Source organism: Falco cherrug, chromosome 8 (assembly GCF_023634085.1).
Source record: "Falco cherrug isolate bFalChe1 chromosome 8, bFalChe1.pri, whole genome shotgun sequence".
Taxonomy (NCBI): domain Eukaryota; kingdom Metazoa; phylum Chordata; class Aves; order Falconiformes; family Falconidae; genus Falco; species Falco cherrug.
In genome coordinates, this window is record NC_073704.1 from 45,184,115 (window position 1) to 45,209,593 (window position 25,479).

The window sequence follows — 25,479 nt, forward strand, 5'->3', positions numbered from 1 at the left end:
TCCTTTTTTCAATGGTGTGCTTTACAGTCCTTCTCTTTGTTCTCAGACTTGTGGTGAAGAAATGTAACTCCCCCCTTGGTGAGATTGTAGTGCATTGTATTAGCACGGTATGTCTTTTCCAACTCTGAGAAGGCCAGTAGCAAATCATCCAGTTGTGTATGGTGGTAGAGAAGAGAGGGGAGTTGTGTGTGTGATAGAAGAACAGATGGTCATTTCCTTGCCTTGTCATAGTTAACACAACTGTGTGCCTGACGGTGTACCATGTGTGCAGCTGGGGTTCCTGCTTCTCAGACAGTGTGGCCTAAGAAATGCTATTCCCTGTGATGCTTTCATTCCTGCATGATTCTGACTCTTGCCTCGCTTGTTGTCACGAGCTAGAGTTTGACCTCCGTGTGCCTGATGACATAGGGAAGGTCAGGTCCCTTGCAATTCCCAGAGTGCAGGCTCAGATCGCATACACCCCTTTGATGTTGAGAGCTGTAAAGAGGAAGGCTTTCCTAGGCATACGTGTGCTCCCAGAGGCGCACTTGTCTGTAGTGAGAAAGAGGAAGACCATCCCTAGTGCAGTCCTCAAAGTGTGGAGTTCCAACCCAGCATGAGCAAGATTTCCATTAGCACACCTGGGGCCTGTGGGAGAAGATGTGCAGGGTATCCTCCATACAGCCCCCCAAAATACTCTGGCTGCTAAACTGGAGAGATATGGGACTGTTAGATTACTTCCACAATGGCCCTGTCCCAAGAGTTCTAGATAGTGGCTCAATGTCCAAATGGAAAGCAGTAACATGTTCTGTTCCTCAGCGGCCTGTATTGGACCAGTACTCTTTTGTGTGTTCATAGACATTGGGATTGGGTGCAGCCACACCATATTTGGAGATGACTCTAGGCTGAGTTGACTCACTCAAGGGAAGGGATGACATTCAAAGAGACCATGAAGGCTAGAAGTTCAGCAACGCCAAGTGCAAGGTGCTGCAACTGGGTCTGGGCAATCCTTAGTTTCAGTACAGACTAGGGGATGGATGGATTGAGAACAAGTTTGGGGTACTGGTGGGTAACTGCTATGGCTATACCCCAGGCGGTAACCATACAGATGTTTGCTCACTTCCCCCACCCCCCACCCCCCACCCCCCCTCCGAGGAGTGGGGAGGACAATCTGAAGGGAATGTAAATCTCAAGGACTGAGATAAGAACAATTTAATAATTTAAACAGAATTATTAAAAGTTAAGAAAAATGACAACCATATCAACATAAACAACAATAACAATAACAGCAGTTATAATGAGATGTGGATAAGGATAAAATCCAAAGGAAAAGGGAGAAAGGAAAGCAAGTGATGCACAGTACAACTGCTCAACACCCGCTGACTGATGCCCAGCCAGTCCCTGAGCAACGATCCCCCTTGCACTTACCTATCCAAGTTTCTATATGAAGCATGACATCCCATGGGATGGAATACCACTTTGGCTGGTTCAGGTCATCTGACCTGGCTGTGTCCATTGCCACTCTCTTGTGCCCCTCCAGCACTCTGGCTGGCAAGGCCCAAGAAACTGAAAATCTTTGACGTAGCATAAACATTACCCAGAAACCATGAAAAAGAATAACAATAATATTAGTAACAGCATTTATAATGAGAAGGTGGGGAAAAGGATAAAATCCAAAGGAAAAAGGAGAAATGAAAACAAAAGATGCAAGTACATCTGCTCAGTGCCTGCTGACTGATGCCCAGCCAGTCCCTGAGCAACGATCCTCACCTACCCACCCCAACCCCAGCTAACTCTCCAAGTTTCCATGCCAAGCATGATGTCCCATGGGATGGAATACCTCTATGGCTGGTTCAGGTCAGCTGACATAGCTGTGTCCCTTCCCAGCCTCTTGTGCCCCTCCAGCACTCTGGCTGGCAAGGACCAAGAAACTGAAAATTCTTTGACGTAGCATAAACATTACCCAGCAACAACTGAAAACATCAGTGCATTATCAACATAGTCCTCACATCACAGACAGAACACAGCACTGTAATAGCTACTAGAAGAACGTTAACTCCATCCCAGCTGAAACCAGGACAGTGACAAATGGGACATGAGCTGGCAATGTGGGCTTGGTGCCCAGAAAGCCACTCACACATCCTGGGCTGCAGAAGAAGTAGCGTGGCCAGCAGGGCGAGGGAGGTGGTTCTCCTCCTCTACTCTGCTTTTATGAGACCCCAGCTGCAGGACTGCGCTCAGCTCTGGGATTCACACTCCAAACAGACATGGGCCAGTTACATTAGGTCCAGAGAAGGACAACCTAAATGGTCAAAAGGCTGAAACATGTGATGACCGAGCCTCTGTTAGACGACTGCACCTCTTTCCTTTTGGCCATTTATCCCTGCTATGAGGAAGGGCTGAAGGACTTGACGTTCAGCAGCCTGGAGAAGAAACGGCTCTTGCGAGACCTTATTGTGCCTTTTCAATGTATAAACGGGGCTTATAATAAAGATGGAGAGAGACTTTTTACCAGGGGCTGCTGTGACAGGGCAAGAGGCAATGGTTTTGTACTGAAAGATGGTTGTTTCTGATGAGACAGAAAGAAGAAACGTTTTATGATGAGGGTGGTGAGAAAGTGGAACAGGTTGCCACAGAGAAGGTGTGGATGTGCTATGCTTGGAAGTGTTCATGGTCAGGTTAGATGGGGCTCTGAACAACATGACCTATTGAAGGAAGTCCCTGTCCATGGCACAGGGCTGGGCTAGGTGAACTTGAAAGGTCCCTTCCAACCCAAACCATTCTTTGGATCCGTGAAAGACTCAGTGTGGCTATGCACTTTACCCTGGTCAGGCCCTCAAGTCTGGAGGTGCAAGAGCAGGAACTTCTGTGAATGAAAATTGAACTAGTAAGGGTTATTCTGTTCCCTTAGCATAAAGCTATACACGTGGCCTTTCGGGTGATATATTTCTCGGTGTAATTGTTCTTCTTCCTAAGAGAAAAATTAACATTGGAAAAAAGGAGACACATTGCAAGTCTACCATGACAGGACTGCAGAGGGTTTGGCTTCATTCTGTTTCTGATGCCTCATGAGTACTCCAACACGAGTTTGTCCTTGATGGTACTCGTCCCAGGTAAGGAAAGCAGAACGGAGAATGAAGTCTTCTGCAGCTATCAAACCGTGTGTTGCTCTTCTCGTTGCCGCCGACTTCACCAAGAGCGGCTGAGTTCCTTTGTGTTCTGCTCTGCTGCGCATATCGGGTGCTGAGCACTCTCTGCGATGGGGGAGGTGAACCGAAAGCGCCTGGCAGCGTGCCTGAGCGTTGAACGCCCCCGGGGCCGGTGCAGCCCCCACGCCCCGAGGAGCGCGGCCATCAGCCGGCTGCGGTGGCGTCGTGGCGCCTCCGGGTGCCGCTGTTGGCCGACGCGAAGCGGCGATGGAGTCGGAGTCGCAGCCGGAGCCGCAGCCGCAGCCGCAGCCGCCGCAGCGTCCTGCCCCCACGGGCTGCTGGCTCGCACGGCGCCGGCCAGAGCGGCAGCGGCACGGGCAGTAGCCGCGAGAGGCGGCGCGGGGAGCAGCGGCGTCCGAGCCGGCACCGAGATCGCTGCCCTCCGGCGGCCCCCGCGCTCGTGGCGGAGCGGGGCTGCAAGGGAGGGAGGGCAGCGGCAGGAGGGAGGAGCGCGGCGAGCGCTGGCGAGAATGGCGGGCAGGCCGGGGCCGAGCCGGCGGCCAGCGGCCGGGCGAGCGCTGCTGCCCGCCGTGCTGCTGTGCTTGTGCTGCCGGGCGGCGCCGGAGCGGATCCGCTACGCCATCCCCGAGGAGCTGGGCAGAGGCTCGCTGGTGGGGCCGCTGGCGCGGGACCTGGGGCTGAGCCCGGCAGAGCTGCCGGCACGCAAGCTGCGGCTCAGCGCCGAGAAGCAATACTTCAGCGTGAGCGGGGAGAACGGGAACCTGTACGTGAGCGAGAGGCTGGACCGGGAGCAGATGTGCGGCGAGTCGCTGTCCTGCGCCGTCAGCTTCGAGGCGCTGGTGCAGAACCCGCTCAACGTCTTCCACGTCGACGTCGCCATCCACGACGTCAACGACAACGCGCCGGCCTTCAGCAAGGCTGCTCTCCACCTCGACATCGTAGAGCTGACGCTTCCCGGCGCTCGTTTTCCGCTGGAGATGGCCCGAGACGCGGACGTGGGCAGCAACTCGCAGCTGACTTACCAGCTCAGCAGCAACCCGTCCTTCAGCCTGGCCGTCAAGGAGAGCCCGGGTGGAAAGAAGCAGCCGGAATTAGTGCTGGAGCGCGCGTTGGACCGTGAGAAGCAGAGCTCCTTCGAGCTGCTGCTGACGGCGGTGGATGGCGGGGACCCCGCCAGGTCCGGGACCGTGCAGGTTCGCGTCAACGTGACGGACGCCAACGACAACCCCCCCGTGTTCAGTAAAAGCATCTACGAGGCGCGAGTGCGGGAGAATCTGCCGCCGGGGTCGCCGGTGCTGCGGGTGCGGGCCACGGATGCGGACGCGGGCTCCAACGCGCGGGTCTCCTACTCCTTCGGCAACGTCCCCGACGGCGTCCGCGCGTTGTTCAGCGTGGACAGCGAGAGCGGCGAGGTCAGGACGGCGGGGCCCCTCGATTTCGAGGAGAGGAGTAAATACAGCTTCGGCGTGGAGGCGAGGGACGGCGGCGGGCTGACGGCGCACTGCGAGGTGCAGCTAGAGATCACCGACGAGAACGACAACGCGCCCGAAATCACGGTGCTGTCGGTGTCGAGCCCGGTGCCCGAGGACGCGCCGGCCGGCACGGTGGTAGCCGTGGTGAAAGTGCGGGACCGGGATTCCGGAGAGAACGGTCAGGTGTCGTGCGAGCTGTCGGGCGAGGCACCGCTGTCGATCGTGGCGTCGTCGGGCGGCTCGTACAAGGTGGTGACGGCGAGCGCGCTGGACCGGGAGCAGGCGGCCGAGCACCGGGTGACGGTGGTGGCCAGGGACGGCGGCAGCCCGGCGCTGTCCAGCCGCACGGCGCTGGTGCTGGAGGTGTCGGACGTGAACGACAACGCGCCGGTGTTCGAGGAGGCCGCCTACAGCGCCTACGTGGCGGAGAACAACGCGGCGGGCGCGCCGGTGCTGCGCGTGCGCGCGCGGGACGCGGACGCGGGCGCCAACGGGCGCGTGAGCTACTGGCTGGCGGGCGGCAGCGCGGGCGCGGCGCCGTACGTGTCGGTGGAGGCGCGGAGCGGCGCGGTGTACGCGCAGCGCTCCTTCGACTACGAGCAGTGCCGAGAGTTCGCGGTGGCGGTGCGGGCGCAGGACGGCGGGGCGCCGGCGCGGAGCTCCACGGCGACGGTGCGCGTCTTCGTGCTGGACCGCAACGACAACGCGCCGCGCGTGCTGTGGCCGGCGGCGGCGGCGGGCGCGGGGGCGGAGGCGGCGGCGGGCGCGGGGCCGTTCGAGGTGGTGCCGCGCTCGGCCGAGGCCGGGTACCTGGTGGCCAAGGTGGTGGCGGTGGACGCGGACGCGGGGCGCAACGCGTGGCTGTCGTACGAGCTGGTGCAGGCGCCGGAGCCGGCGCTGTTCCGCGTGGGGCTGCACAGCGGCGAGGTGCGCACGGCGCGGGCCGTGTCGGAGAGGGACGCGGCCAAGCAGCGGCTGGTGGCCGTGGTGAAGGACCACGGGCAGCCGGCGCTGTCGGCCACGGCCACGCTGCACGTGGTGCTGGCCGAGAGCTTGCAGGAGGCGCTGCCGGAGCTGAGCGAGCGGGCGGCGGGCGCCGACGCGCCGGCGGAGCTGCAGTTCTACCTGGTGCTGGCGCTGGCGCTGCTGTCCGCGCTGTTCCTGCTGAGCGTGGCGCTGGCCGTGGTGGCGCGGGTGCGCGGCGCCGGGCCGCCCGCCGTCCTGCGCTGCCTGGGCGCGCAGCGCTTCTCCGTGGCCGGCGCCGCTTTCCCGGCCGACTTCTGCGAGGGCACCTTGCCCTACTCCTACAACCTGTGCGTGGCGCCGGGCCGCGCCGTCGCCGAGGGCGCTTGGCTGCCGCCGCCGCTGCCCAGCCTGCCCGCGGAGGAGCTGCTCGGCGGGGAGCCCTGCGGGAAGCCGAGCCCGAGCAGCAGCGCCGGCGCGGGAGAGCCGCCCGCGGACGCCGACGCACCGCAGGTCGGTAAGCCCGCGCGCTCGCGCTCCTCCCCTCGAGCCTTTCCGAGCCGCCGACCGCTCTTCCCCGGGGCTTCCCGCGGGGGCGGTGCAGGGGCAGCGCTGGGCCGTGTCCCCGCCAGGGAACGGAGGCACGCACGGGCTCTCCGCCTGCCCCTTGGTGCTCTTTCCCACAGGAAGGTGCGCGTGGCGCCGTGACCGGGGCAGTTACCCCGGCGCTTGTTCCCCGCCAGTGAGCAGTTCCCTCCTTCCGCCAGGTGCCCTCCCATCTTCTGGAGAAGGCTGCAGGAACGGCTGCATTCGTGGGGCAGATAAATTTCATCAGGGCGTGATTTTCCCGAGTTCTGTGCGCTATTATTTCTCCTGTCTTTTTCCTGGGTGGTATTTCCCTCTTCCTTACTGGCCCTGTTCTGTCTCTCTGTCTGAGACAAGCGCAGGGGTAGAACGGCAAAAAGTAAAGCGAAAAAAGTCGCCTCTTGTTGTGTTTCAGAGCCTGTCTTCCCATCCTGAGAACATACCTAAGACTACAATGAGGTACGCAAAACGACACCACTTGGGCATTCGACTAAAGTGCATTTGCACATTTTCGCATCGTCCACGTGGCTTAGGGTTTGCAGCCGTCCTTGTCTTCTGCCGCTTCCTACAGCATTTAGTGGGAAAGGTGTCCCACGGCCGGGAAGATTCACGAACTAGACGAGTGTTTTCCTGCCACGCATCAAGCTCTTACAGCGTGATTTTTGAGAAGATGAAAGCCGCTGAGCGGTCGTTAGAACCGATTATAGAATTATCAGTATCGAATTATCGAATGACTTGGAAAAATGTGAATGTGCATAAGCTGTCCTGTGTCATGCGGGGAGAAATCCCAGAGCCCGTGCATGTGCCCGAGCAACGCCCCTCGTCAGGGGCTGGCTGGGCGGGGGTGGGGCGCTGAGGTTCTGTGTTGCTGGCCGCCACCCCCTTTAGCCTTTAACCGCCTAATGACCGTCAGCGGTGGCGGAGCGTTTAATCTGAGGCGTGTTCCTGGCGGCTGGGTGAATGAGCCTGATCCCTCTGGCTCCCGGGGGACGCTCTGGACATCGTGTTTTGTGTTGCAGAGCCTGTTTGCTTTTGCTGTCCTTGTACCGGTTGTTCCAGCGTGAAGGCTACTGAAGCCATTGGTGGGGGTTGTGCTTTTGGAATAGAAGTCTAAGCATCGTATTACGAGAAAAATGTACATTCTTGTGCATCCACGGCCGTTAGGCAGTCATCATTGCCGTGCGGTAGCCTCAGGCGAGCCGCGGGAGGCGCGCTCTGTCTCCCTGGCCGGGATGGTCTCGGGGAGCCAGGCAGGGGCGGGCGGGAGAGAAGGCGACGGCGGAGATCCCCGCTGGACGGGACCCGCTGCCTCCGCGGCGAGTGCCGCGTCCCGGCGAGCTGCCCGTGGGGAGGCCGGGCGGGCCGCGCTCGGCAGCGCTCGGTGCCTGCAGTGCCGGGAGGAGGCTGCGGGCGCCGCTGTTGACCGAGGAGGAGCGAGAGGAAGGCCGGAGCGCTGCCGGCAGCCCCGCCCGCTGCCGCCCGGCTCGCTCGCTCTCTCGCTCGCTGGCTGGCTCGGCGGCCGGGCGGTCTGCGAGCGTCCCCGCGGTGCGGAGCCGCGCTGCAGCGAGGCGGAGAGGCCGGCGGCAGCGGCCCAGAGTGGCGAGCAGTGCCCGTGCCCGTACCCGTGCCCGTGTCGGCCTGCGGCGGCGGGAATCTACCGGCGGTGCCGCGACCGAGATGTGCGCGGCGGGGAGGCGCTGGGGCCGGCGGGAGCGAGCCCTGCTCTGGTGCGTCCTGCTGGCGGTGTGGGAGGCGGCGTGGGGGCAGCTGCGCTACTCGGTGCCCGAGGAGATGCCGAAGGGCTCGTTCGTGGGCGACGTGGCCAAGGACCTGGCGCTGCAGCTGCCCGCGCTCCCCGACCGCGGCGTGCGCATCATAGACAGAGGTAGGGCGCAGTATTTCGCCCTGCACGGGAAGACGGGACACTTGGTGACGGCGGAGAGGATAGACAGAGAGCAGCTCTGCGAGGGTCTGCAGCAATGCGTGCTGCGCTGTGAGGTGATAGTGGACGGGGAAATGAAGGTTTATGGCATCGACGTGGAGATCACGGACATTAACGACAACGCGCCCAGCTTCAAGGAAATTGAGGTGGAGGAGAGTATAAGCGAGACGACAGCGCCGGGGTCGCGGTTTCCCCTGGCCGAGGCTCACGACCCGGACGCGGGAGCGAATTCGCTGCAGAGCTACGAGCTGAGCGGCGATGAGCACTTCTCGCTGGCCTTGCAGGCGGGCCCCGGCGGGGACCAGCGCCCCGAGCTGGTGCTGGCCAAGGCGCTGGACCGGGAGGAGGCGGCGTTCCACGAGCTGGTGCTGAGGGCGAGCGACGGCGGCGAGCCGGCACGGACGGGCACGGCGCGGATCCGCGTGGCCGTGCTGGACGCGAACGACAACGCGCCCCAGTTCAGCCAGGCCGAGTACACGGTGCGTGTGCCGGAGGACGTGCCCGTGGGCTCCGTCCTCCTCACCGTCACGGCCGCCGACGCCGACGAGGGGCTGAACGGGCACGTGAAATACTCAGTGAAGAAAATCTCGGAGAGAGCGTCAAAGATTTTCCACCTGGACACTGAGACGGGATCGATCACGGTGGTGCGGAGCCCGGACTTCGAGGAAGCCGAGTCGTACGAACTAGAGGTGCAAGCACGGGACGGTGGAGGTCTCTTCGACACGGCCAAAGTCGCGATCAGCGTGACAGACGTGAACGACAACGCGCCCGAACTGACAGTATCGTCGGCGCTGAGCGCGATCTCCGAGGACGCGCCGTCGGGGACGGTGGTGGCCCTGCTGCACGTGCAGGACCGGGACTCGGGGGCGAACGGCGAGGTGCGGTGCAGCATCGGCGAGGGGCTGCCGTTCCGGCTGGAGAAGTCGTTTGAGGGCTACTACCGCGTGGTGACGGCGAGGGAGCTGGACCGGGAGGAGGTGGCGGAGTACAACGTGACGGTGCGGGCGGCGGACGGCGGGTCGCCGTCGCTGTGGAGCGGCGCGGTGCTGGCGCTGCGGGTGCTGGACGTGAACGACAACGCGCCGGTGTTCGCGGAGGCGCGCTACAGCGCCCGTCTGCCCGAGAACAACGCGGCGGGCGCGCTGGTGCTGACGGTGCGGGCGGCGGACGCGGACTGGGGTCAGAACGCGCGCGTGCGGTACCGGCTGTCGGAGGGGCGGGTGCGCGGCGCGCCGCTCTCGTCCTACGTGTCGGTGCAGGCGGAGACGGGCGCGCTGTACGCGCTGCGCTCCTTCGACTACGAGGAGGTGCGCGAGGTGGGGCTGTGGGTGCGGGCGGAGGACGGCGGCGCGCCGGCGCTGAGCAGCAACGTGTCGGTGCGGCTCGTGATCGTGGACGAGAACGACAACGCGCCGCAGGTGCTGTACCCGCCGGCGGCGCCGGGCGCGGGCTGGGCGGGCGTGGAGCTGGCGCCGCGCTCGGCGGAGCCCGGGGCGCTGGTGGCCAAGGTGGTGGCGGTGGACGCGGACGCGGGGCAGAACGCGTGGCTGTCGTACGAGCTGGCCAAGGCGACGGAGCCGGGGCTGTTCCGCGTGGGGCTGCACAGCGGCGAGGTGCGCACGGCGCGCTTCCCGCTGGCCCGCGACGCGGCGCGGCAGAGCCTGGTGGTGGTGGTGAAGGACCACGGGCGGCCGGCGCTGTCGGCCACGGCCACGCTGACCGTGGTGCTGGCCGAGAGCGTGGCCGAGCTGCTCTCGGAGCTGGGCAGCGCGGCGGCGGCGCCGGGCGAGCCGGCCGGCAGCCTGACGCGCTGGCTGGTGGTGGCCGTGGCGGCCGTGTCCTGCCTCTTCCTCGCCTTCCTGCTGCTGCTGCTGGCGCTGCGCCTGCGGCGCTGGCGCCGCTCGCAGCTGCTGGCGGCGGGCAGCGGCGCCGCGCGCGGCGTCCCGGCCTCGCACTTCGTGGGCATCGACGGCGTCCGCGCCTTCCTGCACTCCTACTCGCACGAGGTGTCGCTCACCGCCGACTCGCGCAAGAGCCAGCTCCGCTTGTCGGCCGGCAGCTGCTGCGACACCCTCCCGGCCCGGCCGCCGCCCGACGAGCCCGCGCCGCTGCTCGGCGACGACCCCGCCGCGCCCCCGGTGAGTGCCTCTGCCCGCGCTTGGCTGCCTTTCCTTCCTGCCGCTCTGGAGTTTCTCGCTGCCCCTTGCCTTCCCTCTGCGCACGCAGGCAAGGCCGGTGCAGCTGCGGGCACAGGGCCTCGGTGCGCTCCTGCCTCTCGTTCCCGCGGGGCCCGTGCCTGGCTGGCTCATCCGGCGCTCCGGCTGCGGTGGCAGGCAGGGGCGGTGAGGGTCCCTGGCGCTCCCTTGCGGGGCTGGCGAGGGGAGGAGGCGTAGGCACGACCGCAGCAGGACAGGCGCGGGGGTGTGTGGGGGTGCATGGCCTTGAGGGAGCGCTCGGGACTCCTGCTTTGCTCAGCTTCCACCCCGAGGCTCCTCTAGAGAACCTTGCAGAGAAGGCGCCTCCCTTCTTGGAATGCTTCCAGGCCTGATAATGGTTTATGTCACAGAGAAATGGCCTGGGGGACTGGCCCTTTGGTGAGAGGTGCTGGTACATTAGGAGGGTCCAAGAACACCATGAGACTTGTGAGGGGCTGTTGACGGGCATCCTGGGAGCTGTCCTAGAGCGGCTGCAGATGGGTATAAGACACGTCGTTTAGCCATAGGAATGTTATTCCAACTGCACTGCGAGCCCTGGGAGGTCCTTCCTGTGTGTTCACAGGTTTTCACGGTGTCTTTAACAAGTGGCTTATTTATGTGCTTATGGCAAGGGCCATTACAAGAGATTTGGGAGGAGCCAACTGAATATTCATTCCCTGCTAAATACCTGAATTAATTCCTTACCCTAAGTGCCCTGCTCCAAGAAGAGAATGCCATGATCCCTTCAATTCAGCAGGGGTTAATTTCTTGCCTTGCTCATTGTTTATCATTTCCTTGTTCATCTGGAGGTGGGTCATCATCTCTGATAATGTGTGCAAGATCAGATCTGCTACATTTCTCTGACTCTCACGTACCTGGCTTTGATGGTCACTGCTGTAAAGAGGAAGACAATCATAGCTGTGTTTCCATAAAATGTTACTGGAGGAAATGCTTTGCTTGTCAAAAACAAGACATGACTTTTATTATTTTCCAGGATTCATTGTTTTTATCAGTTTGTCTTACTGTTAAGTGATGTGTGCTCTACATGACAATTAGTGAGCATTGACGTGCACTTTATGTCATGGTTTGGGAATCGTCTGTCTTCCAAGGTGCCCACGTGCTGTAATAGGACTGTTGTATCTTTGAGGTGATCCTTGGATGACTGGGTCTCTATCGGAGCTGCGTATCACTTATGGACTTGAGAAAACTGTGTATTTCCCTGAAGCAGTGTGATGAGCGGAGAAATCCCTTTGCGTGCATCTGTGTTGTGATCCTTGTTCTTCAGTAAGGAGATGTTGGTGTGCAACTTTTCTTTCAGTGGTGTCTGTCTGCAGAGGTAGCCTTCCCGTTGTGTAATGTTTGGGCAGGGTGAAAAGTTCTGCCTGTCCAGAGACCGGGCAGGTGAAAAAGGTTACTGTGCCTGACATCTGAAATGTCTGGAAGATGTAATGGTGCTGTAAAATTTCAGTTTGTCCTAGTTGTTACAGGGAGCCTACAGCTGTGGTTCCATGCATTTTCCCTCTTCTACTCTGGAAAGACATTCCATTGAGGAAATGTGGCTGTGGTCTTTGGTGTGAGCCACTCATGCTTATTACCAAGATACTGTTCTTGCATCGCTTCTGCAGTTGGCAGGGGCTGAACTGTGAAGCTGTGATTCCTTCTCTGCAGCAGATGTCTCCTTCTTTCCTTGTTGGTTGTCCAGGCCTAAAGCTGGGTCTCATTGCGCCTGATGACCCTTACAACATTTAAAGGTCTCTTCTAGTTGTTGGGCTGGCAAAGCACTTCCCATCCATACCATGAAGGTGTACAGCTGCCAAGGCAAAGACTTTGATGCCCTTCTGTTTCCCTAAGGTGCCACCAAATGACATGCTCTTTAGCCTGTGGCTGACACGTGGCCAAAACACTGGTTACTGTCCATGGTGCAACTGAAGGCTGTGAGCGCAGAGCCAGGAGGATGAGTGGGAGGCTTGTAGCCAGGGAAACCGGTGGGTCAGCATGGTTCTGGCTGAGCAACGGTCTGATTTTGTGCCTTTTGCCAAGGCCTGTGCCATTCAGGCGGTGGTCCTGGTTGCCCTGTCCTGAAAGGGAATGTCGGTCCTCTAGCAGTTTGCGCAGGAACTGTTTGTGTTGGACAATGATGCACGGGAAGAACGGCTCCAATTCCTCTGTGAAACTGCATTACCCATCTGTCTGCCCCTGTAACACTGCGATGTGGAGTTTCTTCATAGTTGTAATGACACTGTCTTTCAGGCCTTTGTGTCCTGGAAGGTCGTGGTTCGTTTCCCCCCTTTCTGCAGAGTGCTTTTGCATTTGAAACCGTGCGTGGCATTTTGCAGCAAAGACTTCCTTCAGTCACCAAAGACAGACTTTTGCCTGTGAGGAAAAGAAAGCAGAAGCTAAAAGAGAGTCTGCTGTAGTAGCCCAGGAGAATGAGCATGAGAAAAGAGACCGATGACAAGGTGTTTACACTTATTGCTTCATATTTGTGGGAGATGAACAGGCCACACAGTAGAAAAAAAGGTTTCTGGGAGCTGATGGCTATTTCTTAAAATGACCCCCCTAGTACTATGCAGTCCAGGGTGAGACTTCAGGGCCACACTGGCAGATTGAGATCTGTGTGACTTCCAGGTGCTCTCAGGGAGGAATTTCAATGCCTGCAGTGAAGACCAAGAAGACTTCCCGGTGAGTTTCTCTGACAACACTTCATCTTCTGATGCTTCCTTGCCTTGCTTTGTTGATTTATGGGGTTTTTTTTCCTTGTTTTCCTGTGTGTGTAGGTTTCCTTGTCATTATCAGCAGAGCTTTGTTTAGCAATGTGTCATGTGTTAGTGCCTGTTGTCCATGCTACAGCGAGTGTGAAAGGCAGGAGATGTCAGAGTATCTTTGTGTTCTGTTATTGTTGGGAGGAATCTCTTTAAACATGACCTTAGAGGAAGCCACATCTCTATGGAAGAGCATGTGTGCTAAAAGAGGGGAGGAGATTCCACCTCAGCAGACAGTGTGATGACCCTGACTCTGTTGGAGGGATGTTCCTCTTTTATTTTGTCCTTTTTTCAGTGGTGTGCTTTACAATCCTTCTGTTTGTTCTCAGACTTGTGGCAAGGAAACATAACTGCCCTCTTGGTGTGATTGTAGCGCATTGTATTAGCACGGTATATCTTTTTCAACTCTGAGAAGGCCAGAAGCAAACCCACCAGTTGTGTACCGTTGGAGAGAAGAGAGGGGAGCTGTGTGCGTGAGATTGTAGAAGAACAGATGGTCATTTTCTTTCCTTGTCATACTTAACACAACTGTGTGCGTGACGGTGTACCATGTGTGCAACTGGGGTTCCTACTTCTCAGACAGTGTGGCCTAAGAAATGCTATTCCCTGTGATGCTTTCATTCCTGCATGATTCTGACTCTTGCCTCGCTTGTTGTCACGAGCTAGAGTTTGACCTCCGTGTGCCTGATGACATAGGGAAGGTCAGGTCCCTTGCAATTCCCAGAGTGCAGGCTCAAATCGCATACACCCCTTTGATGTTGAGAGCTGCAAAGAGGAAGGCTTTCCTAGGCATACGTGTGCTCCCAGAGGCACACTTGTCTGTAGTGAGAGAGAGGAAAACCATCCCTAGTGCAGTCCTCAAAGTGCAGAGTTCCAACCCAGCCCAAGCAAATTTACGTGAGCACACCTGGGGCCTGTGGGAGAAGATGTGCATCGTTGGAAGACTGTGCAGGGTATCCTCCATACAGCCCCCCAAAATACATTGGCTGCTAAACTGGAGAAATATGGGACTGTTAAATCACTGGTTGAATGGCCATGTCCCAAGAGTTCAAGTCAGTGGCTCAATGTTCAAGTAGATATCAGTAACATGTGTTGTCCTACAATGGTCTGTACTTGGATCAGTACTATTTTGTGTGTTCATAGACAGTGCGATTGGGTACAGCTACAGCATGTTTAAAGATGACTCCAAGCTGAATTGACTCACTCAAGGGAAGTGATGCAATCCGGAGACACCTTGGCAGGCTAGAAGTTGAGTAAGGCAAAGTGCAAGGTGCTGCAACTGGGTCTGGGCAATTCCCAGTTTCAATATAGACTGGGGGATGGGTGGATTGAGAACAAGTTTTGGGTACTGGTGAGTGACTGTTGCAGGTTTATCCCAGCTGGTAACCATACAGTTGTTTTCTCGCTCCCACCCACCCAGAGGGGTGGGGAGGAGAATCTGAAAGAAATGGAAACCTTGAGGTTGAGTTAAGAACAGTTTAATAATTTACACAGAATTTTAAAAAGTTAACAACGACAACAATAATAATAGTAATGATAATATTATTAACAGGAGTCATCATGAGAAGGTTGGGAAAAGGATAAAATCCAAAGGAAAGGGGAGAAAGGAAAGCAAGTGATGCACAGTACAACTGCTCAACATCCGCTGACTGATGCCCAGCCAGTCCCTGAGCAATGATTCCCCCCGCACCTCCCCCTCCAAGTTTATAAACCAAGCATGACATCCCATGGGATGGAATACCTCTTTGGCTGGTTCAGGTCATCTGACCTGGCTGTGTCCCTTGCCACTCTCTTGTGCCCCTTCAGCACTCTGGCTGGCAAGGCCCAAGAAACTGAAAAATTCTTTGACTTAGCATAGACATTACCCAGCAACAACTGAAAACATCAGTGCATTATCAACATAGTTCTCACATCACAGCCAGAACACAGCACTTTACTAGCTACTAAGAAGAAAGTTAACTCCATCCCAGCTGAAACCAGGACAGTGACGAATGGGACGTGAGCTGGCAATATGGGATTGGGGCCAAGAAAGCTGCTCACATCCTGGGCTGCATAAGAAGTAGCGTGGCCAGCAGGCCGAGTGAGGTGGTTCTTCCCCTCTACTCTGCTTTCATGAGACCCCAGCTGCAGGACTGCGCTCAGCTCTGGGGCCCACAGTCACAACAGACATGGGCCGGTTACATTAGGTCCAGAGAAGGACCACCTAAATGGTCAAAGGGCTGGAACATCTGATGACCCAGGCCCTGTAAGATGACTGCACCTCTTTTCTTTTGGCCATTTATCACTTCTTTGAAAAAAGGGCTGAAGCAGTTGTGGTTCTGCAGCCTATAGAAAAGAAGCAGACCTTATTGTGCCTTTTCAATGTATAAATGGGGCTTATAATAAAGATGGAGAGAGACTTTTTACCAGGGGCTGCTGTGACTGGGCAAGAGACAATGTTTTTGTACTGAAAGAGGGTTTGTTTTAAAGAGAGAGAAAGAAGAAATATTTTACCATGAGGGTGGTTCTTGGTCAGGTTAGACGGGGCTTTGAGCAACCTGACCTAGTGAAGGAGGTCCCTGTCCATGGCACAGGGCTGGGCTAGGTGAACTTGAAAGGTCCCTTCCAATCCAAACCATTCTTTGGATCCATGAAACACTCGGTATGGCTTTGCACTTTCCCCTCTCAGCCCCTCAAGTATGGAGATGCAATAGCAGGAACTTCTGTGAATTAAAATGAAACTAGTAAGGGTTATTCTGCTCTCTTAGACCAGAGCTATACACGTGGCCTTTCTGGTGATATGTTTCTCGGGGTAATTGTTCTTTTTCCTAAGGGAAGAATTAACAACAAAACAAAGGAAACCCCTTGCAGTTCTACCATGACAGGACTGCAGAGGATTTTGCTTCATTCTGTTTCTGATGCCTCATTGAGTACTCCAACACGAGTTTGTCCTTGATGGTACTCGTCCCAGGTAAGGAAAGCAGAACAAAGAATGAAGTCTTCTGCAGCTATCAAACCGTGTGTTGCTCTTCTCGATGCCGCCGATTTCACCAAGAGCGGCTGAGTTCCTTTGTGTTCTGCTCTGCCGCGCGTATCGGGTGCTGAGCACTCTCTGCGATGGGGGAGGTGACCCGAAAGCCCCTGGCAGTGTACCTGAGCGTTGAACGCCCCCGGGGCCGGCGCACCCCCGCGCCCCGAGGAGCGCGGCCATCAGCCGGCTGCGGTGGCGTCGTGGCGCCTCCGGGTGCCGCTGTTGGCCGACGCGGAGCGGCGCTGGAGCCACAGCCGCAGCCACAGCCGCAGCCGCCGCAGCGTCCTGCCCCCACGGGCTGCTGGCTCGCACGGCGCCGGCCGATGCGGCAGCAGCACGGGCAGCAGCGGCGAGAGGCGGCGCGGGGAGCAGCGGCGTCCGAGCCGGCGCCGAGATCGCTGCCCTCCGGCGGCCCCGGCGCTCGTGGCGGAGCGGGGCTGCAAGGGAGGGAGGGCAGCGGCAGGAGGGAGGAGCGCGGCGAGCGCTGGCGAGAATGGCGGGCAGGCCGGGGCCGAGCCGGCGGCCAGCGGCCGGGCGAGCGCTTCTGCCCGCCGTGCTGCTGTGCTTGTGCTGCCGGGCGGCGCCGGAGCGGATCCGCTACGCCATCCCCGAGGAGCTGGGCAGAGGCTCGCTGGTGGGGCCGCTGGCGCGGGACCTGGGGCTGAGCCCGGCCGAGCTGCCGGCACGCAAGCTGCGGGTGGCGTCTGCCGCTAAGAGGCAGCTGAAATACTTCAGCGTGAGCGGGGAGAACGGGAACTTGTACGTGAGCGAGAGGCTGGACCGGGAGCAGATGTGCGGCGAGTCGCTGTCCTGCGCCGTCAGCTTCGAGGCGCTGGTGCAGAACCCGCTCAACGTCTTCCACGTCGACGTCGCCATCCACGACATCAACGACAACGCGCCGCGCTTCTTGCAAGACAGTTTCCAGCTGGAGATCAACGAGTTCACTCTCCCCGGCGCCCGCTTTGCCGTGGGCATGGCCGAGGACGCGGACGTGGGCAGCAACTCGCTGCAGGGCTACGAGCTGGAGGCCAACGAGTACTTCGCGGTGGAGGTGAAGGACAGCCAGGACGGCAGCAAGTTCGCGGAGCTGGTGCTGCGCCGCGCACTGGACCGAGAGCGTGAGGAGAACCTGCGGCTGGTGCTGACGGCGCTGGACGGCGGAGAACCGCCCCGGAGTGGCACCGCCCAGCTCTGCATCAACGTCACCGATGCCAACGACAACCCCCCCGTGTTCGCGCACGACCGGTACTACGCGAGCCTGCGCGAGGACGCGCCGCCGGGATCGGCCGTACTGAATGTCTCCGCCTCCGACGCCGACGCCGGCACGAACGCCCAAATCTCCTACAGCTTCGGGAAGCTGCCGGCCAAGGTGCTTGCGAAGTTCGTGTTAGACGCGGAGACCGGGCGGCTTGCGCTGCAGGAGCCGCTGGACTTCGAGGACACGCGAAGCTACACGCTGCTGGTGGAGGCGAGGGACGGTGGGGGGCTGGTAGCGCACTGCAAGGTGGAGGTGGAGGTGCTGGACGTGAATGACAACGCACCCGAAATCACGGTGCTGTCGGTGTCGAGCCCGGTGCCCGAGGACGCGCCGGCCGGCACGGTGGTGGCCGTGGTGAAAGTGCGGGACCGGGATTCCGGAGAGAACGGTCAGGTGTCGTGCGAGCTGTCGGGCGAGGCACCGCTGTCGATCGTGGCGTCGTCGGGCGGCTCGTACAAGGTGGTGACGGCGAGCGCGCTGGACCGGGAGCAGGCGGCCGAGCACCGGGTGACGGTGGTGGCCAGGGACGGCGGCAGCCCGGCGCTGTCCAGCCGCACGGCGCTGGTGCTGGAGGTGTCGGACGTGAACGACAACGCGCCGGTGTTCGAGGAGGCCGCCTACAGCGCCTACGTGGCGGAGAACAACGCGGCGGGCGCGCCGGTGCTGCGCGTGCGCGCGCAGGACGCGGATGCGGGCGCCAACGGGCGCGTGAGCTACTGGCTGGCGGGCGGCAGCGCGGGCGCGGCGCCGTACGTGTCGGTGGAGGCGCGGAGCGGCGCGGTGTACGCGCAGCGCTCCTTCGACTACGAGCAGTGCCGAGAGTTCGCGGTGGCGGTGCGGGCGCAGGACGGCGGGGCGCCGGCGCGGAGCTCCACGGCGACGGTGCGCGTCTTCGTGCTGGACCGCAACGACAACGCGCCGCGCGTGCTGTGGCCGGCGGCGGGCGCGGGGGCGGAGGCGGCGGCGGGCGCGGGGCCGTTCGAGGTGGTGCCGCGCTCGGCCGAGGCCGGGTACCTGGTGGCCAAGGTGGTGGCGGTGGACGCGGACGCGGGGCGCAACGCGTGGCTGTCGTACGAGCTGGTGCAGGCGCCGGAGCCGGCGCTGTTCCGCGTGGGGCTGCACAGCGGCGAGGTGCGCACGGCGCGGGCCGTGTCGGAGAGGGACGCGGCCAAGCAGCGGCTGGTGGCCGTGGTGAAGGACCACGGGCAGCCGGCGCTGTCGGCCACGGCCACGCTGCACGTGGTGCTGGCCGAGAGCTTGCAGGAGGCGCTGCCGGAGCTGAGCGAGCGGGCGGCGGGCGCCGACGCGCCGGCGGAGCTGCAGTTCTACCTGGTGCTGGCGCTGGCGCTGCTGTCCGCGCTGTTCCTGCTGAGCGTGGCGCTGGCCGTGGTGGCGCGGGTGCGCGGCGCCGGGCCGCCCGCCGTCCTGCGCTGCCTGGGCGCGCAGCGCTTCTCCGTGGCCGGCGCCGCTTTCCCGGCCGACTTCTGCGAGGGCACCTTGCCCTACTCCTACAACCTGTGCGTGGCGCCGGGCCGCGCCGTCGCCGAGGGCGCTTGGCTGCCGCCGCCGCTGCCCAGCCTGCCCGCGGAGGAGCTGCTCGGCGGGGAGCCCTGCGGGAAGCCGAGCCCGAGCAGCAGCGCCGGCGCGGGAGAGCCGCCCGCGGACGCCGACGCACCGCAGGTCGGTAAGCCCGCGCGCTCGCGCTCCTCCCCTCGAGCCTTTCCGAGCCGCCGACCGCTCTTCCCCGGGGCTTCCCGCGGGGGCGGTGCAGGGGCAGCGCTGGGCCGTGTCCCCGCCAGGGAACGGAGGCACGCACGGGCTCTCCGCCTGCCCCTTGATGCTCTTTCCCACAGGAAGGTGCGCGTGGCGCCGTGACCGGGGCAGTTACCCCGGGGCTTGTTCCCCGCCAGTGAGCGGTTCCCTCCTTCCGCCAGGTGCCCTCCCATCTTCTGGAGAAGGCTGCAGGAACGGCTGCATTCGTGGGGCAGATAAATTTCATCAGGGCGTGATTTTCCCGAGTTCTGTGCGCTATTATTTCTCCTGTCTTTTTCCTGGGTGGTATTTCCCTCTTCCTTACTGGCCCTGTTCTGTCTCTCTGTCTGAGACAAGCGCAGGGGTAGAACGGCAAAAAGTAAAGCGAAAAAAGTCGCCTCTTGTGTTTCAGAGCCTGTCTTCCCATCCTGAGAACATACGTAAGACTACAATGAGGTACGCAAAACGACACCACTTGGGCACTCGACTAAAGTGCATTTGCACATTTTCGCATCGTCCGCGTGGCTTAGGGTTTGCAGCCGTCCTTGTCTTCTGCCGCTTCCTACAGCATTTAGTGGGAAAGGTGTCCCACGGCCGGGAAGATTCACGAACTAGACGAGTGTTTTCCTGCCACGCATCAAGCTCTTACAGCGTGATTTTTGAGAAGATGAAAGCCGCTGAGCGGTCGTTGGAACCGATTATAGAATTATCAGTATCGAATTATCGAATGACTTGGAAAAATGTGAATGTGCATAAGCTGTCCTGTGTCATGCGGGGAGAAATCCCAGAGCCCGTGCATGTGCCCGAGCAACGCCCCTCGTCAGGGGCTGGCTGGGCGGGGGTGGGGCGCTGAGGTTCTGTGTTGCTGGCCGCCACCCCCTTTAGCCTTTAACCGCCTAATGACCGTCAGCGGTGGCGGAGCGTTTAATCTGGGGCGTGTTCCTGGCGGCTGGGTGAATGAGCCTGATCCCTCTGGCTCCCGGGGGACGCTCTGGACGTCGTGTTTTGTGTTGCAGAGCCTGTTTGCTTTTGCTGTCCTTGTACCGGTCGTTCCAGTGTGACGGCTACAGAAGCCAGTGGTGGTGGTGGGCAGGGGTTTGTGGTTTTGGACTACTGGTCTGAGCGTCGTATTACGAGAAAAATTACTTTTTCCTGCAACGATCCGCTGCATCCATGGCCGTTAGGCAGTCATCATTGCCGTGCGGTAGCCTCAGGCGAGCCGCGGGAGGCGCGCTCTGTCTCCCTGGCCGGGATGGTCTCGGGGAGCCAGGCAGGGGCGGGCGGGAGAGAAGGCGACGGCGGAGATCCCCGCTGGACGGGACCCGCTGCCTCCGCGGCGAGTGCCGCGTCCCGGCGAGCTGCCCGTGGGGAGGCCGGGCGGGCCGCGCTCGGCAGCGCTCGGTGCCTGCAGTGCCGGGAGGAGGCTGCGGGCGCCGCTGTTGACCGAGGAGGAGCGAGAGGAAGGCCGGAGCGCTGCCGGCAGCCCCGCCCGCTGCCGCCCGGCTCGCTCGCTCTCTCGCTCGCTGGCTGGCTCGGCGGCCGGGCGGTCTGCGAGCGTCCCCGCGGTGCGGAGCCGCGCTGCAGCGAGGCAGAGGCGCCGGCGGCAGCGGCCCAGAGTGGCGAGCAGTACCCGTGCCCCTTTCGGCGTGTGGCGGCGGGGAGCTGCTCTCGGTACCGCGGCGGAGATGTGCGCGGCGGGGAGGCGCTGGGGCCGGCGGGAGCGAGCCCTGCTCTGGTGCGTCCTGCTGGCGGCGTGGGAGGCGGCGTGGGGGCAGCTGCGCTACTCGGTGCCCGAGGAGATGCCGAAGGGCTCGTTCGTGGGCGACGTGGCCAAGGACCTGGCGCTGCAGCTGCCCGCCCTCCCCGACCGCGGTGTGAGCCTTGTCTGCGAAGGTAAGGCGCAGCATTTCGCCCTGCACGGGAAGACGGGACATTTGGTGACGGCGGAGAGGATAGACAGAGAGCAGCTCTGCGAGGGTCTGCAGCAATGCGTGCTGCGCTGTGAGGTGATAGTGGACGGGGAAATGAAGGTTTACGGCGTCGACGTGGAGATCACGGACATTAACGACAACGCGCCCAGCTTCAAGGAAATTGAGGTGGAGGAGAGTATAAGCGAGACGACGGCGCCGGGGTCGCGGTTTCCCCTGGCCAGGGCTCACGACCCAGACGCGGGAGCGAATTCCCTGCAGAGCTACGAGCTGAGCGGCGACGAGCACTTCTCGCTGGCCGTGCAGGCGGGCCCCGGCGGGGACCAGCGCCCCGAGCTGGTGCTGGCCAAGGCGCTGGACCGGGAGGAGGCGGCGTTCCACGAGCTGGTGCTGAGGGCGAGCGACGGCGGCGAGCCGGCACGGACGGGCACGGCGCGGATCCGCGTGGCCGTGCTGGACGCGAACGACAACGCGCCCCAGTTCAGCCAGGCCGAGTACACGGTGCGTGTGCCGGAGGACGTGCCCGTGGGCTCCGTCCTCCTCACCGTCACGGCCGCCGACGCCGACGAGGGGCTGAACGGGCACGTGAAGTATTCATATCAAACAGCTTCATTGAAATCCTCGAAGATTTTCGATTTAAATTCCGAAATGGGATCGATCACGGTGCTGCGGAGCCTGGACTTCGAGGAAGCCGAGTCGTACGAACTGGAGGTGCAAGCACGGGATGGCGGAGGTCTCTCCGACACGGCCAAAGTCGCAATCAGCGTGACAGACGTGAACGATAACGCGCCCGAGATTTTTGTGCGGTCGGCGCTGAGCGCGATCTCCGAGGACGCGCCGTCGGGGACGGTGGTGGCCCTGCTGCACGTGCAGGACCGGGACTCGGGGGCGAACGGCGAGGTGCGGTGCAGCATCGGCGAGGGGCTGCCGTTCCGGCTGGAGAAGTCGTTTGAGGGCTACTACCGCGTGGTGACGGCGAGGGAGCTGGACCGGGAGGAGGTGGCGGAGTACAACGTGACGGTGCGGGCGGCGGACGGCGGGTCGCCGTCGCTGTGGAGCGGCGCGGTGCTGGCGCTGCGGGTGCTGGACGTGAACGACAACGCGCCGGTGTTCGCGGAGGCGCGCTACAGCGCCCGTCTGCCCGAGAACAACGCGGCGGGCGCGCTGGTGCTGACGGTGCGGGCGGCGGACGCGGACTGGGGTCAGAACGCGCGCGTGCGGTACCGGCTGTCGGAGGGGCGGGTGCGCGGCGCGCCGCTCTCGTCCTACGTGTCGGTGCAGGCGGAGACGGGCGCGCTGTACGCGCTGCGCTCCTTCGACTACGAGGAGGTGCGCGAGGTGGGGCTGTGGGTGCGGGCGGAGGACGGCGGCGCGCCGGCGCTGAGCAGCAACGTGTCGGTGCGGCTCGTGATCGTGGACGAGAACGACAACGCGCCGCAGGTGCTGTACCCGCCGGCGGCGCCGGGCGCGGGCTGGGCGGGCGTGGAGCTGGCGCCGCGCTCGGCGGAGCCCGGGGCGCTGGTGGCCAAGGTGGTGGCGGTGGACGCGGACGCGGGGCAGAACGCGTGGCTGTCGTACGAGCTGGCCAAGGCGACGGAGCCGGGGCTGTTCCGCGTGGGGCTGCACAGCGGCGAGGTGCGCACGGCGCGCTTCCCGCTGGCCCGCGACGCGGCGCGGCAGAGCCTGGTGGTGGTGGTGAAGGACCACGGGCGGCCGGCGCTGTCGGCCACGGCCACGCTGACGGTGGTGCTGGCCGAGAGCGTGGCCGAGCTGCTCTCGGAGCTGGGCAGCGCGGCGGCGGCGCCGGGCGAGCCGGCCGGCAGCCTGACGCGCTGGCTGGTGGTGGCCGTGGCGGCCGTGTCCTGCCTCTTCCTCGCCTTCCTGCTGCTGCTGCTGGCGCTGCGCCTGCGGCGCTGGCGCCGCTCGCAGCTGCTGGCGGCGGGCAGCGGCGCCGCGCGCGGCGTCCCGGCCTCGCACTTCGTGGGCATCGACGGCGTCCGCGCCTTCCTGCACTCCTACTCGCACGAGGTGTCGCTCACCGCCGACTCGCGCAAGAGCCAGCTCCGCTTGTCGGCCGGCAGCTGCTGCGACACCCTCCCGGCCCGGCCGCCGCCCGACGAGCCCGCGCCGCTGCTCGGCGACGACCCCGCCGCGCCCCCGGTGAGTGCCTCTGGCCGGACAGGTTTCGCTACGCATCTCTCTGCTGCTTCTCTTCCCTTTCTCTCCCGTCTTCTTATACTGCGTGGGGAGGTTTGGTTAGGAGTGAGGCAAGGTTTCATTTAGCATCGCGCTGCGTGGTCGTTCCTCTTGCTCCCGGGAGGTGGACGTGGGAGTATTTTTCAGCCTCACCGTGGTGTGGGAGGCTGCTTTGGCTATATTGTTCTTAGTCTGGGCCAGGTTGTTTCTCAGTCTGTCCCCCGACATGTAGAATAACAGTTTTCCTTTTAGTAGCAGCTCTTCTGAACAGAGATATTGCATTAATATGAAACAGTACTTAGCGTTATTAGCAGGGTCACGTATCTTACTGACAGCACATGCGTTTTTGTAGCTTTAGGTTGTCTGTAAACAGAACGTCAATTGCCCCGTTCATAACTTTGTACGGCTGGTTACTAGTTTGTACTTTTTATGAATCCTTATTGCTTGTTTCGTACCATTATCTGCTTGGCATGATATTTTGATCTTATATTATTTAGTATTGTTGAAAGCCGTGTGTTACGAACAGGTAGTATGCCTTTTGAAACCTGTAGTTATTTGAAAGGTTCTATTAATTTTTTGTGTTTCTTACCAGCCTGTGAGACATTTTACTTATAGGTGTATTACAAATGCACAATTGTATTCATCGTGAACGACATTTTAGTTAAGGTGTTTATCTGAAGTCTTTTATTTTGGTTCACTTGATTATCTCTCTTCCCTTGTTACACATCTCTTTCATTTAACAGTCATTTATTTAGGATGGATGTAAGCGATTGTTGAAAATGAACGTATAGCGCCTGTGTGCTGTGGTGTGTCTTGTACTTGTCTCTTGTGTGAGAGTCCCTCACAGAGCATGTTCCTCAGCCAGTAGTGATAGCAATGCCGATTTTGTGTACCAGAATGGGGTGTGTTTTCCACATTGGAGGTGGAAAACGCCTTCCTTAATCAGGAGACCATTCCCAGGCATTCCTGGGATAATAATTCCTTGTTATTTGTGGGAATTTCCTTGACTGGGTCAAAAGTGAGCTCCATGCTCCGGATTTAGAAAGAGGGTCGAGGAGGAGCGCAAATTACTTGTTGGTAAGTGTTAAATTCTAAAATACGCGTGCATATGCAAGAGCTGGTTGGTTCGTGTTGGTTGTGAGTTACCGCTGTGCTCTTCCAACGATGGAGTGGAGTTGAAGAACTAGATGTTCCCAGACTGAATGTTGTGCTTATAGACTCTATAAGCCTCTTAGGTCTTCAGTCTATGGGGAAGGTGTTAGGAAATAGTATTGTCTCGATTTCTGTCGGGGTGTGTTACAGACAGCATGGCACTTTCAAGAAATGTCAAGACACTCTTGCAGTGAGGGGTTGTTCATTTGTGCTTTTGATGTCGCCTTACAGCTTGTTTCTTACGGTTTTCCCTCGTGTAGCAGCGCTTGATTTTCCGATACTAAGTGTTTAAAGTCGATGCAAATGGTGTGTGAGGAACAGAGAAGCACGCATTCTTACTAGCGTTACGGGTTGGAAAGGTTGTTTTCTCCTTTTGGGCTCCTTACCCTTACTCCCAGCCGGTGAGCACATCCAGAGTCTTCCTGTACCTAGAACGATTTTGTGAGAATGACCTCGTTTTCCACGAGATACCTGTTGACGCAGCAACCCTGTAGCCTCTTCTGACACATAAGGGCTAATCTCCGAGGGGTCAATACTGTCCTCTGGGCACTTTTCACCTGCTTTACTGTTCGTCTTCGTGTCTTTTACAGAGCCATGTAGTTAGAGGTAGCGGTGTAGCTGAGGATGTAGTGACAGGGTCTTAATGTGCCTAATGCCGATATAATGCTAAATTCTTGCTCGCCAACGTTATTCATAGGATTGGACTATTAGACATGCACAGGTATTTTCATTATGAACGGCTTATTAGCTGAAGGTTTTTCTAAAGTCTATAATTCATTACTTTATTTATCACGATTGTCTTACAACACAGAGTTTTCATGTACCATTAGTTATTTGAAATGCATGTGAGCAGTAGCAGTGCAATGCAACAAATGTTGAGGAATGGCGAGATTCTGCGTCAATAGTTGCTTAGTGTGGGAAGGTGACCCTCCTGTATGTGCCTCAGCGTCTGAAGCACAGTGCGGTGGCTACTTTGTGAGAATGGTTTTGTTGGCAAGGAAGAGCCTATTCTTACAGCAATGTTGTGGCTCAACGATCATTTGTTAGTAACTACTACAGTGGAAAAAAATTGTGAAGGAGAAACTGAGTCCTGCAGCCCATGTCTTTGTACCTTT

The 25,479-nt window shown here is 60.0% G+C and overlaps 2 protein-coding genes across 2 annotated transcripts; both read left to right on the top strand.

The window, feature by feature from the left end:
* Positions 1 to 3,265: 3,265 nt before the first annotated feature.
* Positions 3,266 to 10,519, top strand: LOC129736638 (uncharacterized). The gene is given in 3 exon segments (XM_055718450.1): positions 3,266 to 6,274; positions 7,276 to 7,662; positions 7,664 to 10,519. Coding segments are annotated over 3 exon segments (5,844 nt in total). The 5' UTR covers positions 3,266 to 3,658; the 3' UTR covers positions 10,505 to 10,519.
* A 5,630-nt stretch (positions 10,520 to 16,149) lies between these two features.
* LOC114014380 (uncharacterized) lies at positions 16,150 to 23,653 on the top strand. Its single transcript, XM_055718451.1, is given in 3 exon segments — positions 16,150 to 19,207; positions 20,145 to 20,601; positions 20,603 to 23,653. Coding segments are annotated over 3 exon segments (5,790 nt in total). The 5' UTR covers positions 16,150 to 16,571; the 3' UTR covers positions 23,300 to 23,653.
* Positions 23,654 to 25,479: the final 1,826 nt, after the last annotated feature.